The sequence below is a fragment of the Cavia porcellus genome, unplaced genomic scaffold, assembly GCF_034190915.1.
Source record: "Cavia porcellus strain 051 isolate PalLab524CR breed Dunkin Hartley unplaced genomic scaffold, mCavPor4.1 scaffold_29, whole genome shotgun sequence".
Classification (NCBI taxonomy): domain Eukaryota; kingdom Metazoa; phylum Chordata; class Mammalia; order Rodentia; family Caviidae; genus Cavia; species Cavia porcellus.
In genome coordinates, this window is record NW_026947512.1 from 3,305,674 (window position 1) to 3,324,400 (window position 18,727).

Genomic DNA, 18,727 nt, shown 5'->3' on the forward strand with positions numbered 1-18,727 from the left:
TCTAATTCAGAGGTGATGGCCCGAGGCTTGGAGGTGAGGGAGCTCGCGTCACTGTGACGTCTCCCTGGACTCCTGTGATCCTCTCCTAACGGATGTCACTGCCCTCTTCCTCCTCCTCACAAGTCATTTCCCACCTCACAGCTGTGGCATGGTCGTTCTGCCTGAGCCGCAGACATGCAGCCTGGCTGCCTCATCTGAGGGACGATGTACCACCTGCTGCCAGCTCTTTCACCCTTCCTTTCTGGTCCCGGATACGGATCAGAGAAGCTAACCCACACCATGCAATATCTGTTCCATCTCTATGCTTTGTATTCTTCACTGCTTACATTATTACCACCTGAAGTTACTTTTTTATACTCAGAGTTTTATTTCAGTGTCAGCATGCCTCAGGGATTGTTCTGTGAATTGAAACTTTTTTCCCACATAATAATGTGTCTTGGAGGTTTTCCCATGCCAGATCAGGAAGGCCTACTACTTCATTCTTTTAATGGCTGCATAGTATTTCTTCACATGTTTGTGTCATCACTGTTAAAACTGCTTCCTTATTAATGAGATATGTATAATCAAAAATAATGTATTTGAAGTCTTAAAAATGTATTACAATAAAAGACACATTGTCATTAATCCCCTGCACATTACTCTCCCTTGATTTGAACACACTTTTGAAACATTTCTGAAAATCTTTTTTTGTGAGTGTCTGTATGAAAGGTAACTTGAAAACATATGGTGAATACTGCTGCCTAGTAGCATTCAACAGAAAGGTAGACTTGTAAAAAGAAAAATTATGATGTGTCCTTATCCACCGTATTCACTGGGTTTGGCACTGCGCAACTTCTGGTTCTTTTCCAAAGTCAAAATGACTATGAAAGATAAGTGTCTTGTGACAAAATCCAACATCCATTCATGACGAAGGAAAATAGGTACAGAAGGACCTGATCTCAGCCTGACACAAGCCATGTATGACATCCAGCTACCAACACTGTATTACATGGGAGAGAATTAAAAATTTTCCCTCTAAAATCAAAAACAGTATGTCCACTATCACAACTCCTGTTCAATATAGTACTCAGAACACTAGCCTGAGCAATCAGGCAAGAGAAAAATAATATACAAGAAGGGAAAAAGTCAAATTATCAGTATTTTCAGATAACATAACTCTCTACGTACAAGACCCAAAAAATTTGACCAAAGTACTCCTAGAACTAATTACAATATTCAGTAGTATAGCAGATATAAAGTCAAGACACAAAAATCAAAAGAATTCTTGTATATCAATAATGAAGCCACTGAGAAAGAAATTAGGAAAATACCATGCACAGTAACAGCATCAAGGAAAAAACTTAGGAATTAACCTAACCAAGAAAGTGAAAGACCTTTACAATGAAAACCGCAGTCTGCTTTGAAAAGAGATTGAAGAGGACATCAGAAATTAAAAGGTATGCTGAGTTCTTAGGTAGGCATAACTAATATAGTCAAAATGATCATATTTCCAAAATGATACATAGATTTAGTTTGACTCCTATTGAAATACCAACAGCAGTCCTAGCAGAACTAGAGCGAACACTCCTAAAATTCACATTTGACCAGAAAAGAATAGAAAAACGATAGCAAAAACAATCCTGGGCAACAAGAGCAAAGCAGGAGGCAGCACAATCCCAGATTTCAAGTTACATTACAAAGCTACAGTACTAAAAACAGCATGGTAGTGACACAAAAAAACAGATGTGTTTATTAGTGGAACAGAACAGAGGATGCAGAAACAACCCCAGGCACCTTCAGTCATCTGATCTTTGACAAAGGGCCAAAAACATACCTTGGAGGAAAAGTGGCCTGTTTAATAAACAGAACTGGGAAAACTGGCTATCTACATGCAGAAGACTGAATCTAGACTCATCATGTACCTCACTATATACTAACCTAAAATAAAAATGGATCAAAGGTTTTTACTGTTAAAACAGAAACAGTGTGCAGTAGGATAAAATAGGGTAAAAGTCTTGGAAATACAGGCATAAGGAAGTACTTTCTGACAAAATCCTAACAGCACAAGAAATAGCTACAAGAATCAACAAATAGGACCATATGAAATGAAAAAGCTTCCATACAGCAAAGAAAGTAACCAGCAGAGTGAAGAGAAAATCTACAACCTAACTTTTTTGCCAGTAATTCCTCGGACAAAGGACTAGACTATATAAAAAGCCCCCAGAATTTAAACGCTCCCCCAAACAAAAGACTAAATAAAAAAACGAGCAACTTAAATGAATAAACACTTTTTAGAAGAAAAAATACAAATGACCAATAAATGCCTGAAAAATGTTCACCGTCTCTGGCCAGTAGAGAACTGCAAAGTAAAACAACACTAGGATTTCCCTCCAAAGAAAATAGCTATCATCATAAATCAGACAGCACATGCTGGTGAGACTTTGGGGAACAAGAACTTTTTCTTCACTGTTAGTGGGAATGTAAATTAGTATTATCCCTATGAAAATCAGTATGGAGATTCCTAAAAATGCTAAAACTAGAAATTCCACTCACCCAGCCTCTCCTCTTTCGGGTATCTTTCTGAAAGAGGTAGTTAGAGGCATCATACTACAGTGATAGATGCACACCCATGTTTACAGCAGCACAGTTCATAACAGCTAAATCTCAGAAGCAGCCTCTATGTTCATCAGCAGATGAACAGGTATTTATGGGAGTCCGAGTCTGCCATAAAGAAGAGTAAACTTGAGTCATTTATAGGAAAATAGATGCACCCTAACACTATAATAAGAGAAATAAATCAGAATCCAATCGTAAGTATCACAGGGTTTCTCTTATATGAGAAACCCAAAAAATGCATAACAAAATAAAAGATAAAAGGAAATAGGGAGATGGATCTTTTGCAAAAAGGAAGGAGACCAATAGAAGAAAAGGGCAGAGGAGAAGGGGTAAAAAAAGACTTCAAATGTGTCACGTGCATGCACCAACTCCCCATGAGGAATGTAATTATTTATTATGTACTGCAAGCATGCATTAATGAAAATTAAAAGAAAAGAAACTAAAAAGGAGTGTTTTTCACTAACTCAGGGTATTTAAGTAGCCGGGGTAGCACAACTAAAGACACTCTTGAAAGAAGACTTCAGAACTGCTTCAGAAAGTGTCAAGAATGAAGCGATGTGTGTGAAGTGAGGGAGTGTTTCAAGGGGGATTCATAGCACAGCGTCTCTTACTGTAATAAATGTAAAGATTTAAACATACATTGTATTTTTTAAATCACATCTTGTAGTTCTTGACACATAATGAGGAAGTGAAGAGGCTCTTGGTGCCACCTCTGTGCCCTGCTCACATTGTTGTCTGTAGAGAGGATTCCTGGAGGGGGAGTTGCCAGGTCAAAGGTTGTGCCCATTTGTCGCTTTGATGGATGCTGGTTGCTATAATGTTTTTATCAATTTATCCTCCCACCAACTGTGTGTCAGCGTGTGCTCTTTCCTCCTCGTCCTTACTGACACTGATTAATATCATTTTTAAAAATGTTTGCCTTCAATGATACCCAGCAATGGCACCTTATTCATGTCATACTCCTGAAGGCCAGTTTACTGCTGTTTTCCACTGGTGTCCCGGGAGTCGTGAGCCTGGGTCAGCTGGGGGGATGCAGCAAAGCCCTCTGTGAGCTCCAAGAGTTTCTAAGACAAAGGAGCCCTTTCAGAGCAGCCTCATCCATTGCAGCAGAAAGCTCCTCTGCCCTGCTGCCAGCAGAGCTCAATCAATAACCTGGTGAGTGGTGGGCCAGCCTGCCATTTCCTGCGCCCAGCGCTCTCTCCCATCCATCATCCGTACACGCACACGCCCCAGCGACTCAGCGGGGCTCTAAGGTGGTGGAGCTGCCCAAACACAGCCCAGGGCCAACCCTGTGGGGCTTCTCTGATGCTGCTCCTTCTTGAAGAGGAGCAAAGACCTGGTAAGAGCCAGGCTCTCCTCCTCTGCAGATGGTTTCCCAAGCCTGGAGGGGAGCATTCTAACAGGGCAGGACAAAGGAGACAGACAACACCAAGAAAAACATTTCTTTAGGTCGCGGACAACCTTTGCTGGCCAAAAGGACTGCTTCATAGACTCAATGCTCTCACACGGGCAGCTGCATGTTTTTTTGAAAAGGAGTTTTCCGTTTTCCTTGTCCCCTCTGCCTTCCTTTCCCAGAAGATTTGTTGAACTTCCCCAGAAAATAACAACATGGCCGAGGTTCCCTGAGTGCCGATATGTTATGAAGTCATTTGCATCTGTTATCTAATAATCCATAAGAGCCAGACAATTCCCTCTGGAGCTTAGAGGTGAGTCCACAACCAGAGCAGGTGAGTTACTACTTAGGTAACCCAAGGTTGCCCAGCTGGTGAGGCCTGGGGCAGGCTTTGGAGCCAAAACGTATAAGCTTTCACCTATTGCCTCCTCTGCGTCATAACCGAAGGAATAAACAATTTTTTAAAACCCTTCATTTTGGGGTGTTTATAGGTTATTGTGAATTTCTTTGGTTTTCAACTTTCTAAAGCCCAAAATAACAGTGGAGTTATTTTAAAATCTTGTTTTCTTTGTCTCCCTTAGGAGATACGCATGGGCCCTTCCTGTGCTCTCTCTGGTTCGGGGCAGGGGCAGAACTCTGGCTCACTGGGCACCCTGGCCAGGGAGGGTTGGGTAACCAGCTGACTGTTAGTTTCCTGTTGTGCTGCCGCTCTGCTAAACTATGGAAAACTTACTGGCTTGAAGTAGTACAGATTTATTGTCTTATAGTTTTAAACATCTTAAAATAAAATAAAGGTGTGATCTTTCTGGAAAGTCTAGGGGAAATCCATTTCCCGGTCTTTCTCAGCATCTTGGTCCCTTCCTCTGGCTTCTAAACCAACAGTGTAGCATCTTTAGTCAGTCTCTGTCTCTCTCTGTCTCTGTCTCTGTCTCTCTCTGTCTCTCTCTGTCTCTCTCTGTCTCTGTCTCTGTCTCTCTCTCTCTCTCTCTCTCTCTCTCTCTCTCTCTCTCTGTGATCTCTGTTTCTGTCACACCTCCTTCTCTGACTCTGACCCTCCCGCATTTCCTTCAAAATTATGCTGGACCTAACCAGACAAACACAGGACAATATCTTCATCTCAGAATCTCTAAGTCACTCCTGCAAACCCTTCGCTGTGTAAAGCTAACACTCTCAGGTTCCAGGGGACATCCTTGGAGGGCTGTTCACTGATCACGCCACCATTTCATTCGTGCGCCAAGGACTAAGGTCTCTAGCTAAAACCAAAGAAGTCCCTAGTTAACTGGCCAGCTAGATACCCAAGGAGAGAACGTTCCTTCTAGGAAGATCATCTTCCTTAGAGAAGCAGAGGGAAGATGAACCCAAATGGTAAAGCCGTGGAGGAAACAGTGTTTTCCAATAGCACTGAATAAGGCACATGCAACATTTAACTTTTAGAAACATCCCAGAGAAAATAAGAAAGAAAAATATCCTAGCCCCCTAGTCTCAGCGTGACCACACTCTCACAGAAAGGAGCTTTCTGTGCTTAACTCACTCCCACCTGTTTGCCTGATGGAAATAAAGCGAGGCCTGAATTAGCCGAAGTGAGAAGCTGAGCGGCGGATTTGTGCACAGAAAGGCTAATGACGTGAGTATGAGACCTGGAGTTAAGAACAGAACCCGAGTCCATGTGAAGGACGCAGGCTTGACGTCCCAGTGTGGAGCGGCCGGGTCCCCATGGCGCCCTCTTCCTGCCCCTCCCACACCTTCCATTCTTTCCTTCTCGGCCCACCCACCCACACCCACCCAGGCATATTTCGTATACAGTCTGTAGGTTTCTAAAATCATGCTCGCATGTGTTTTTGAGTTTCACTGACGGGAGAACCTTCCTTTCTGTGTCATACTTTTAGGTATATATTTAGTTCATGTCATTATTTTTATGTATATATGTGGGTCATGTCTTGTTTTTATGTGACTACTTAGCTTTCCACTTCTGAAGAAATAAATATTTGAAAAATTTTTCTCAACAAATGAGTAATATCCAAGAGGCCAAGAGCTTGGTTTAAAGTGACTGGGTAGGAGGTCCCATTTGACCCAGTTATTCCCCTTCTGGGTATCTTCCCAGAAGGATTAAAAACATTGTACCACAGTGATATATGTGCACCCATGTTTATAGCAGCACAGTTTGTAATAGTTAAATCTTGGAAACAACTGAAATGCGCATCAACCAAAGAATGGGTAAAAAAGATCTTTATACAATGGAATACTACTCAGCCATAAAGAAAACGAACTTGAGACTTTTATAGATAAGTGGATACAACTAGAGACCATACTCATAGGTAAAATAAATCAGACTCATGTGTAAACATCATATTGTCTCCCTAGTGTAAGAAGCAGAAAGAAATTTTTATATATAGTTATATATATATTATGTATAATAGTATAAGATAATTAAACTACTAATTTCTCTTAGTTCATTGAAAAGAGTGGTTTATGCTAACATTGTTTGGACAATTAAATGTAGATGTCTTATACTCTAATTTGAAGATAATATGCAATGTATTAACCATTATTACCCTCTAATTATCTTGCATTGAGGTTTTTTTGTCTTTAAAATAAAAACAAATAAATAAATACACACATACAGTGGCTGGGCAGGATGGGAACTTGGTCACTAGCATGGTGGGAAGGCTTTGCATGGAGCCAGACTTCTGGGTAGCCCCTTCTGGCTGGGGACAGGTGAGAGGTCTGCTCTGCAGGGTGGCGGTCAGAAGTGAGGATTGTGGAGGTGAGGGTCATAAATTATTTCCCAGCTGTGAAGACAATGGGACTCATATTGTCCCCAGCTAGAGGGAGAGGAGCAAGTAAAATGAACAGTAAGGAGGGAGAACGTGCCACTCTCCGTCACTCCCGACACCAGCACAGGGTGACGGTTAGTGGCTGTGAAAACCAGACTACCTGATGGAAACCGAAGTAGAGGAAATCAGGCTGCTGAGGGCTTCTGGGAAGTCCAGGCAGCCTGAGGCAGAGCGGGTGGCGGGCCTGGAGGGAGCCTGAGAACTGGGTTCCGCATCTGGGGGGCTTGCTGCAGGCTGCTCTGCACACATCTGTGAGGCGCCTCAGTCTGATCCAGCCTCGTCCACACCCGGTCTGCGCCTTCTGCTGCTGCCGCGTGGGCAGAAGAACACAGCAGATCTGGAAAGCCCAGCGTCCTCTGGGAGAACCTGGCTTCTGCCTCACTGCCTCCTGAGTCAGAGAAACAAGACAAGGAGGAGGTCTTTGATGCTGAAGAAAGAACTGCAGCTTCATTTATTGCTTCTTCTATCATCAGAGTTAGAGGTATAAAGGGGGAGAAGGAACACCGGGCTGGGGATCCACAGCCTGTGCTCTATTTCCTCAAGTCTGAGGATAAGCGTTTGTACATGGCAGCACATGCAAGTTATACCAGCACTTGGGAGGCTGAGGCACAAATTCAAGGCCAGTTTGGGCCACATAGTGAGTTCAAGGCCAACCTGCACACTTGAGACAAGGGAGATCTTGTCTCAAAAAAACCAAAAAGAAAAGTTTTACAATTTTTTAGGGCTGTCCAGGCTAACAAATCGAGAGGTGACTGCCAGTGAAAAGAAAGTTTATTATGTTCAAAGATCCTAGGTGTGGGGGGCACCCCATCATCTGGGGCAGCATGGAAACCCCAGGGTCAGCTAGGGGCACAGGGAGAATGGGGGACATGGCGAAGGCCTTCACTGTGGTTACTGTGGGAGGAACAGAAGCAGGTGTGCAGATGTGGCTATTGTTGAAACGTTTTATGGCTCTGGGACCTGAGTTTGCCTCTAATCTGTCGGTCTTAAGCCCAGCCTCAGAGTGATTAGAGAGGGGAAAAGAAGCCCCCAGTGGACAGCACGAGAGAGGAGGCGGCCGAGGAGTGACTAATGCGGAGGGTTGGCTTGCACTTGAAAGGTGGGCATGAGGGCCTTGTAGACTACTGCATCTTGAGGATCTGGCTCAACTAGCAAAGAGCAGTGCTTCAGGGTTCCCTAAGGTCCTCAGCTCAAAACGTTGGCTACAGAAGACCAAGAGACATGGGTAGCACATCCTCCTCTTTTCTGCTCAGGGTTAGTGGTCAAGGCCACCTCATCCTGTTGGACGATCCTTCTGTGAAGTCCCGTAGCCCTGAATGATGCTGTCATTCATTTTGATGTCTATTTGTGTTATCTTCACCCATCAAAAACCCAAGTTCCTTGAGGAGGTGGATGGCGTCCCATTTATGAAACTCCTTTGTATCAATGAGTGCACACCCCCGAACGTAACAAACTTTACTGCATTTTGTTAGGGAAAGCTCGAGGTTCAGTTTGGCAGGCCACAGGGATGACTCCTGTAATGTTTTTCTCTTTAATACCTAAGTAGAATTTGCGTAGAGGAACTCGCAGCTTGATTTGTTCCTCATTATCCACTGCTTGATCTTTCCACAATTTAGAATATTTACAAACCCACAGAGCACTTGTGAGATTCACAAACAAGGAAAATACAGGCAGCTCCAGCTGTGACTACAGCTGAGAAGGGGTCATTTCTAATTGCCACTGAAAAGGAAAAATTGAGTTCGTGTGGATGCCCTGACCACAGCGTTTCCTCCATTAACTCCTGGGAAGGGGAGAGTGGATTGCATGTCAGCCCGGCTCACTGAGCTGTCAGGAGGCAGAGGGGACGTGTCTGCCAGGCGGATGTTCATTAATGAGCAGCTCATCTGTGCCGAGGCTGCTCTCAGCTGCTCATGCCAGTCCTGGCTACCAAGCAGAGAGATTTACCTGGGTTCAAGCGGCCTGGAATGGACCGGGGGACACACTGGACGCTCAGAGTACTGAGGGCAGCACCCAGCAATGCTATTGTGGGCCTTGGGCTCCTCCTCCAGGAGAAGAGGAGCAAAGAGCATGGACCAAATGAAGAGTGGGTCAGACCTGAGTGTAAAATGTCAAAGCAATTTGGCTTCTTCCGTGGAGCAGAACCGATGCATGAAAATAGACTACACTTTGGGAGGCCTGGCATGGAATCAAATTCCAGAGCCCTAGCTACACCTTTGCCAAATGGGCTGGCTTCCTGCCTATGTCCAGAAATGCCCTTGTCATGCAAGGTGGAGGTTGTGGTGGGGTAGGCAAGGAGAGCTTTTTCTGTGGGTACCCAGACATTGCAGGGGGCTGCCCCATCTGTCATTAGTCTTCACTGGTCAAAATGATCTGCAGCCAACAGCATTAATCTCATTTGGGAGCTGGTTAAAAACTCTAGGTCTCAAGCAAGACCGAGTGAGACAAAGATGTAAAACCTAAGGGGACACCTGGACAGTAATGGAGACAAATCGTATTTTAAAATACCCCAAATTCATGATGAAAACAATGCCAACATTTAAAATAAGGGTAGGATCTGACCTTGCACTTGAATAATCCTGCCACACTCACTGCACCTGAACCTTGGCCCTGACCTCATGTCTTCCTCCGACCTGCAGAATCAGAATATATATTCTAACAGACCCAGAGGAATCACATTCACATCAAAATCTGAGAGGCACAGCTTTAGATGATGCCATAGCATGCCATAACAACCCCAAACCTTGGAACCCAGACAGCAGCAGAAGTGGAAGGGAATATTTACAAAAAGATAAAGATCCAGAAGCACTGAACTAAAACCAGCTTGCTACCATTTGCCTGACTCTGCACAAAATCACCTTAAAATTGTAGCATTTCACAGCTTACCACGGACCTTTAAAGAACATTATGTTTTGAAATAATTACCAAGGCATAGAATTGCAAGGATTATTGGGAAAGAGCCCATGTACCCTTCACCCAGTCCCTATCAGTGCTCTCTTAGTCTCTTTGGGCTGCTGAACAAAATACCTTTGACTGGGTAACTTGCAAACCACATAAATTCATTGCTCACGGTTCTGGGGGCTGGGAAGTCCAAGTCAAGATGCCGACAGATCCAGTGGCTGAGGGATCTGTTCCTCACAGATGGCACCTTCTTGTGTCCTTTCATAGTGGCAGGGCTACCAAGGAGGCATATGAGCCCCTCGAGTCTGTTTCATAAGGGACCCAACAGTCACGAGGGCTCTGCTTCCATGAGACTCAGCTCTCCATGACTTCCCCTCTTAATATGAACATATGAGAGGTCATAGGTCAATATAGGCATTTTGGAGAGACACAAACATTCAAACCATAGCAGTTACATTTTTTGTAGCTATGGTACAATATCAAATGAAGAAAACAGACATATAAAATGCATGTGGATCCTTGCATAAGATATGTGTCATTTTAGCACATATCTGGATTTATATAACTGACACAGTTAAAAAAAATAACTACTCCATTACCACAAAGATGTAAAGTTAAAGCTTTTGTCATACCCACCCCTGTCTCTCTGCCCTGCCATCCCCAACCCCGGGCAATGACTGATCTTTTTGACATTATGTACATAGAGTGGCATAGTATGTGATCCTTGGAGACTGCCCTTTTTTCACTAAGCATAGTAAACTTTATCCACATTGTCACCTGTACCTCCGCTTTGTTCTTTTTTATTACTGAGCAGAGCTCCATGATATTGATGTACCGGAGTTTCTTTAGCCATTTTCTATTATAAGACATTTTGGTTATTATCAGTAAAGTTGCCATAAACTATTTTAGTTCTTTTGCCTTTCCATATAAATTTTAGATTATGTTGTCAATATTTATATTAGATAATCTTGCTGCGATTTTGATAGAAAATGCATTGTTTACATATAATTTTGGGAAGAATTAACATCTTTATTTTATTGAGTCTTCTAATCCTTAAACATTATTTATTTCATAAGCTTATAAGTGCTGTATATGATATATTTATACCTAAGTATTTCGTTTTCTGAGTGATTACAATTTGCCTTTTGGTTTTATTTCAGTCCCTATTGTTAGCATAGAGAAATATGGTTAATTTTCTCATTATATTTTATATTCTGTGACCTTCTAGGGGTTTCCTTGTAGATTCCTTTGAATTTCTAAGTAGGCCGTAATGTTGTCCACAAATAGATTTTTTTTCTTTTTTGATCCATATGTATGTATGTATGTATGTATTTTTTTGAGACAGGGTCTTGTTATATAGTTCAGACTGTCCTTGAACTCACTTTGCAGATCAGGCTGGTTTCAAACTCACAGCAATCTTCTTGCCTCAGCCTCCCGAGTGCTGGAATCACTGGTATGTGCTACTATGCCCAGCTTCCATGTCTTTTATGTCCTTTTTGCCTTAGTGCATTTTCTAGAAGCCCTAGTGCTACTATGTCCAGTAGCAGTGGTAAGTGTAGACATCCTTGCCTCCTTCCTGATCTTAGGGAGGACGCGTTCAGTCTTTCACCAGCAAGCATTCCATTAGTGGTAGGTTTTGTAGATGCTTTTCCCCTGGGCTGGAGACTGAACCCAGAACTTTGTGCATGCAGTCAGGGACTCTACCACTGAGCCACGTTCCTAGCCCTATTGAGATTTTTTATCAAGTTAAGGAACTTCCTTTTTGTCCTACTTTAAGGACTTTTCTATCATAAATGAAGACTGAATTTATTAACTGCTTTTTCTGCATCAATTGACACAATTGTGTAATTTTTTTCTTTTTTCTTTCTTTTTTTTTTTTTGAGACAGTCTAGCTACGCAGTTCAGGCTGACCTTGATCTACTTGTAGCCCAGGCTGGTCTCAAACTCACAATGATCCTCCTGCCTCAGCCTCCATAGTGCTGGAATTATAGGCATATGCCACCATAATCAGCTTATAATTTTTCTTTTTTAGCCTATAAATATGGTGGGCTACACTGAGTGATATTTCAAATATCAGCAACATTGAAATCCTGGAGTACATGCTAGTTGATCACAGTGTCATTCTCTCTCTGTCTCTCTCTCTGTCTCTCTCTCATAGACTAATATTACTTAGGAATATCCTTAACAAAATATCCAAAATTCATAAGTGATATTAGCCTATAATTTTCTTCTATTGTAATATCTTTGTCTGGTTTCGAGATCAGTATAATGTATAATACTGGCTTTATAAAATGAATTGGAAAATATTTCTTCCTTTCCTATATTCTAGAAGAGATTATGTAGAGTTGGCTTTGGTTCTTTAAGTGTTTAGTGGGATTCTCCAGTAAAGCCATTTGGGGACTATGCACTTTTATATTCATAATTTGAGTTGATTCTCATAACAACCTTACAAAGAAGGAAAGTTCTATATGGATATAGAATTTAAGGCTCAGGGGAACTATGAGTTGCCCAAGATTTAGACGTCTTCTGATCTCAATGTCATTTGCACTGTATCACAGTTCCTGGGTTAGTCTAGGCAGACTTTTCAGCAACTGGAAGCTCTTTGGGAAAAAGGAAAGACAATAATCCTATCTGCTCCTGGCCACTTTTGTTTAGCTGAGTGCCCCTTCTTACCTGACATTGCACTCAAGTTGAAGAAACAAGGCAACTAGTGAATTGCAAAGTATAAAACCTAGTACTGCTAGCTCAATTATAAAATCTAAAAGACTGATGCTCAGGTGGGATGACGGTGATATGTCCAACCTCAACAACCTCTAGTGGCCAAACGAGACAAAACGTTTGGGTGGAGGAGGGAAATCCTGCTTTCTGTGGTTCCTGGCCATTCCTGGGAAGTTGCCGTTGGTCACTTCCCTTGTCCATCCTGCTGTCAGCCACTCCAAAATTTCCAAGTTGAAAGGACTGTCTGTTTTAAAGTAGGATTACTTCCTAGGTGTTGTCACCATCTTCATCCCCTATGCCATCTCTGAATTTGTCTTCCAGTTAAGAGCTTATCACTTCAATAAGCATTGATGATTCTCTACTGTCTATAGATGTGAACTGTCTGAGTGTTATCTTTGTATGACGTGGTTCTCAAACTTTTCAAAACAGAAGATCACTGGAGAAACTGATTTAAAATGCAGAAGGTGAAGTTCCAACCTCAAAGATTCTGATTCAGTAACACTTTGGAGCAGGACCAGGGAGTATGCATTTAAGAACCAGCTGCCCCACACATCCCAGGTGGTTCCCACACAAAATACACATTGAATTCACACCATTTAGCTTAGTTTTCAGAGTAATCTGATTCTAACTGATGTGGCCCACAGCACCCCTTACTTTCAACCATACTCCTACAAAGTCCTCCACAGCCCAGCCACGTGGAGGAGACTAATCCAGTTGGTGGACACGCCTTACACTGTAAAATTTCTAGGCATTTGCTAGAATTCTGCTTAGAAAGCTCTTTTTCACTTTGTCTGTTGAAATCCTATCTTTCCTCAAGGCCACACTTAAAATGTACCTTTTCCAAGAAGCCATTTCCATCTCCCCCAGGAGAACTGAATCTCTTCTGGTGCTTTTCCTCCTTGCCCTTATCACCATAACTGTAAGACTTGTTCAGCTATAGGTTTTCCACCTATCATAGGCTGTGACCAGCTTTCCATTTAAATTTATAGTAACAAGAATAGAATACAAAAAGCTGGGCGTGGTGGCGCACTCCTGTAATCCCAGCACTTGGGAGGCTGAGGCAGGCAGATCTTTTCAAGTTCAAGACAAAGTGAGCCCAAGGCCAGCCTGAACTGCATAGCAAGACCCTGTTTGAGAAAGACAATAATAATAATGTAATAGAGAATATCAATGTGCAGTCTTGTGGTAAGGTTCTCATGATGTATTTCTTTCCATTAAAGCATGATTTACATGTATTTTGTGTGAATTGGAATAAAACAGGAGAAACATTAAAAGTCATTGCTATGGCACTCATGTCGCCTTGCCCCTCACTAGAATCATTTGTATGACCCTGTGTCTCCCTATTATTGTAGACTTGTGGAGAATAATAAAGTCATCCTTACCCTGACATCTCTAGCACCCATCCTCAGGTTTTATGCAAATAAATATGTACTAAACTGAGTCGAGCTGTATGATACAACTCTTCCGGGATTAAGTATAGCAGATCAAGGTTGGGGTTACACCTTTCATAAACTGCCTTTTCTCAAGACAGTGGACTCTAAGGCATTGCCGGGGAGCAGGCCCTGCTTCTTGCCCAGGAGAAAAGGGTGACCACTTCTGAGGCAGGTCACTGAAGTAACAGATGTCCCCTGGACATTCTAGAATGTGTTCAACAATGGAGTGGGCCGAGGAAGGACCCTTTACAAGTCTTAAGTGTAGGAGTGGCAGCTCCATGAGGTTTCTAGGTGTGGGCATTTACTGAGCAGCTACTACACAGTAAACCAGTCATCCTGCTGGGTGCTCAACAGCCAAAGAAGTCTTCAGCATGGGCGACAGACTGGGCCACAGAAATATTTTCCTAAACCCTCATGCGTGGTGGTCCAAAAGGCAACATGGACCTTACCTGACTTATGCGCACCTTGCTTTTCACTTGTGGGTTAACTGTGCGTATCCTGGGGCTGTAAGTTCGGAACCACTTACCTATGGCAAAGTCTTCTCCTTTGAGGAGCTCACAGTTGGGAAGAGGAGTGGCAACAAGAACTTTCACAGGCAAGTTCCAGGTCCGTCAGACTGGGTGTAGTCGGACAGTTTAAGTCTAGAGGAGGTGATGTAGGACGGAGCAGAGATCCTGGATCCAGGGTCAAGATGGGCTTCAAATGAAGTGGTTGAGTAAGGGAAGAGAAAAGAGAGGGCACTTTGGGAGGCAAAGAGTAAGGAAGGGTTGGCTCATTGTAGCAGAGAGATTGTGACAGCCTAGGGTCATGGCCCTGAGGAGGACGGAGCTATGAAGGCGCAAAAGAAGGAAGGGTGAACTGTGAAATTCATTCAGCTATCGAAGAGTTTTGTTACACAGCCTTTAATTTACCCTCAAAATAAGACTGGGAAGTGGGGAAGTAAGATGGCGCTTATAAAAACCTACGGCGGGGCTGGGGAGTTAGCTCAGCGGCATAAGTGCCAGCCTGGCAAGTGCAAGGTCATGAGTTCAATCACCAGTACCAAAAAAAGAGCAATAGTGATGCATTTATTAAAATGGCTACAGTCCCAAAACATGACAACATCAAATGCTGATGAGGATGTACAGCAGAGGAACTCTCATTCCCAACTGGTAGAAATGCAAAAGGCACCACCCTGGAAGACACTGCTGCAGCATCTCACAAAGCTGAACACACTCTTACCATAGATCCAGCACTCCTAGACCAAATACTGGAAGTGACTAAGATATCGTTCAGTGCATGGGTGGGTGGGTGGATGGATGCATAAACAAACTGAAGTACATCTGGACAGTGGAATATTGCTTAGTGGTAAAAAGATTGTTGAGACAGGAAGACACATGGAGGGACCTTAACAACTTTAAATGCATACTGCTTAGTAAATGAGGCCAGTCTGAAGAGGCCACAAACTGTATGGTATTTTAGCAAAGGCAAGTCTCTAGGAGTAGTAAAGAGCTGGGTGGTTGCTAGAGATTGATGTGAGAAAGCGGGGATGAATAGATAGAGCACAGAAGAATTTTAGGGCATTACGTATTTGTCAAATCCCATAGAGCTCTGTAGTACAGAGTAAATCTTCCCTTTCTTCCTTCCTTCCTTCCTTCCTTCCTTCCTTCCTTCCTTCCTTCCTTCCTTCTTTCCTTCTTCCTTCCAAGTACCACAGAAATGGTACTTGGGATCCACCTCAGGTTCTCACACATACTAGTGCTCACTCACACAAGTGTTGTACATGAGCTGCATCCTCAGCCCCAGGACGAAATCTTGATGTAAACCGTGAACAGTAGTTAACGGTAACGTGTTACTATTGGTTAATCAAGTGTAACAAACGTGTTTGCTATGCCAGCACAAGTTCATTCATATCATAGGGAATCTGTGGAAGTGGGGCTGAGAGGAGAGGGGCTGAGTATATAAAATTCGATGTATCTGTAAATCTGCTGTTATTCCATAAATCCAAACATGTTAAGATAGCCCAGTAATTTCTTTAAACTAAAGAGATGTCAAAAGAACAAAAGAAAGCAAATGTGGTGCGAATTATTTTTTAATAAGAGAGTCAGCAAGGAGATCCTGGAAACTTGCTTGTAATGTAGACAGTCAGCCTTGCTTTCCAGCTTCTCCTTCATTTCCAGATCCCATCAATATAAAATCCACGCTGGAGCTGGGCCTGGTGCCGCATGCGTGTGATCCTACCACTTGGGAGGCTGAGGCAGGGGGATCCAGAGTTGGAATTTATACAGTCTGTTCCTCTTGGAAGTAAGACTTCGTGGTTTGCTGAACTTTATCATAAAGTGAAATTGGGCTTGGCAGGTTCATTTGGATAAGCAACATCACATTCCTTCCAAAGGAGAAAAGACTTTTCTCTGGCCAGACTTTTTCCCAAGGAACCATGATGATGGCAGACATGTGGGGCTGATTGTTAATTCTCCATAATTATATGAGACCCTTTAAATTTGTTTTGGTGGTTTATCTCTCCCGAGTAATTAGATGAGGCAATCAGCACATCTTTCATATTATAAAGAGCCTTTCTTTCTTAAAAAACTACTACTCCTCTTGGAGTTTCTGAAAATAACAATAAGGGTAAATTCCAATCAGTTGCTCTACGGGCTCTTAATGAGGAGCTTGTTTTAAGCCCTTCCGAGCTACACAGGGCTCCTCCAACGGAGAGCCTTTAAAACTGCATTAATCCCCTTCGCTCCAAATCTGTTCCCTTTAAGAACTGAAAGCAGCTTCCATAACCCTTTAAACCAACAACATTTGCTTTCAAAGTTGACATTTTCTCTTTAAATGGCAAAAAGTAAACCCTAGTGTTACAGAGCTGACGTACTGATCTCAGTCACCAGCCTTACGTTTGCACCTTCCCTCTCAGTCATGCGTGGTGTTCTTCTCTTAATCAGAAAGAGCCAGAGACTATCTGCACAAGACGGGAAGGTTTATTGTGATTGGCGGCATCGTCTCCCCTGTCCACGACTCCTATGGGAAACAGGTGGGTCGCTTCCTGTGCCCCCTTCCTTCACTGTCCCTCACTTAACAGTGCCCAGAGAAACCCTGCCCTCTCTGCTAAGGTTCCTGGAAATGCAAAATGTCCCCAAGCAGGCATCTGCCTCTGCCTGTGGCCCACATCCAGACCTGAGTGAGTGGGTGTCGGGGCGGGGCAGCAGCTGGGAAGAGCAGCTGCCCATGACAGGCAGCCACTCATGCCAGGCCCAGTCCATGCTCATCGAAAGAGACGTGCCAGACTGGGGTGGCTCAGTCTAGATGCCAAATCCATGGCTGGTTATGGGTTGAGCTGCATGGGACAAGATTTCCCTGGGATCTGAAGGGAAGACATCCTTTGCCTCTTAGTATCAGATTTAAATTCATTTCCCTCCCCCACTCTCCATGCTGCATGCCCCAGAAAGTTTAGGAGCATCCTGCTCATTCCTGCCTTGTCGTGCGGATATTGCTGGGCTCTGGGAGAGGTCACCTCACCAGCCAGGCCGAGGCCTCAGCAGGGAGCGTTTAGTGAGTTAGGTCTCAGGTCTCTGCAGGGCATACCTTGCCTGCCCCACCTGAGGAGGCTCATCTCTGACCCTGCTGGGGTGGTACATGCCACACACCCTTCACCCTTCCTCTTCCCCTCACCGCTTCATGCCAGTCTGTGTGGCAGATGGAAAGTAATGGGGTCACAGATCCTGTTCCCTCTTACTGCCAGCAGCTGACTGCTCTCTGGATAAGAGGTGTTTGAGCTGGTGGCCGGGGGTGGTGGGGGTGGAGGGAGGCCGCTGTGACCCCTCTGTTGCTTCCCAGGGCCTCGTGTCAAGTCGGCACCGTCTCATCATGTGTCAGCTGGCAGTGCAGAACTCCGACTGGATCAGGTAGGCTGGGCCTGAAGATGGCAGAAGCAGGTGGCCCTGCGCTCACTGGGGTTGGGGTGGGGAAAGAGGAAGAATCCAGCAACACTTTGATTCCCACAAGGATGGGGACACAAAGGAGAACTATCAGCTCTGTGCGGGCAATGATTACCTAGACTTCAAGGGGTGACTCAGTGGGTACCTTTGTCTTTTAAGCCGGCTGTGGTGGTCAGGAAACTAATTGCAGTGAAATTGCAGCACAAATGGTGTAAGAGGGAGCCCGGAAGGGTTTTGTCTGCATAGGCACCCCTGGGTCCTGGTGCGATTCCTAGAGCTTCTGAAAGCATCACTGGGTTTTGGAGGAGGCATGGCTAGCAAGTCTGAACTGCCCCCAGCTTGCATCCCATGAAGTTCATTAACTCTCACTTGCTATCCGCCAGCCAGTGTTGCCTGGCCTGGGCAATGGCCCCTTCCCAAACTCGGGCTCTGAGCTCCAGACCAAGTCGTAGAGGTGCAGGCACTGCCCTTTCCCATGTCCACATCGAATCACACCCAGAGTGCCTTCCGCTCGCTGCCTTTCCCAGACAGATGTGCCATCGAGATGGCAGCCTGTCCCCCATAGGGTCGCCTGTGCTGCTGGTATAATTAAAGCAAGCATCCACTAATTATGCTAATGATGCTCCCCCAAGTTCCTACCATTATAATTTGCATGATAAGATGATTTTTTTAAATGAAAATAATGGCACACCATTTGTGCCTCAATTTCACCCTGTGGAAAAATAAGCAGCATCTGGAGGTTTCCATGAAGTGAGGGAAATGAGGGGACGGTGACCTGAGAAGGGGAGCCCGAGTCACTGGGGAGGGTGGACAGGAGGAAATGAGAGTGGTGAAGGGAAGCAGGAGTGATTAAAGGGTGATCCTTGCTTCTGGAGCGCAGTGATTCGTGTGAGAAGCACACACGCTTTGCAGACTTTCTCACCCCCTCAAGGTGCAGGT

At 44.1% G+C, this 18,727-nt stretch overlaps 1 protein-coding gene across 2 annotated transcripts in view; it reads left to right on the top strand.

The window, feature by feature from the left end:
* Positions 1-18,727, top strand: part of Nmnat2 (nicotinamide nucleotide adenylyltransferase 2) — a 160,185-nt gene that overhangs the window by 109,655 nt on the left and 31,803 nt on the right. For both annotated transcript variants that reach the window (XM_003474780.5, XM_063240022.1), the window contains 2 exons: positions 16,796-16,884; positions 17,688-17,755. In XM_003474780.5, the coding sequence (XP_003474828.1) occupies positions 16,796-16,884; positions 17,688-17,755 (157 nt within the window). The remainder of the gene's footprint in view (positions 1-16,795; positions 16,885-17,687; positions 17,756-18,727) is intronic.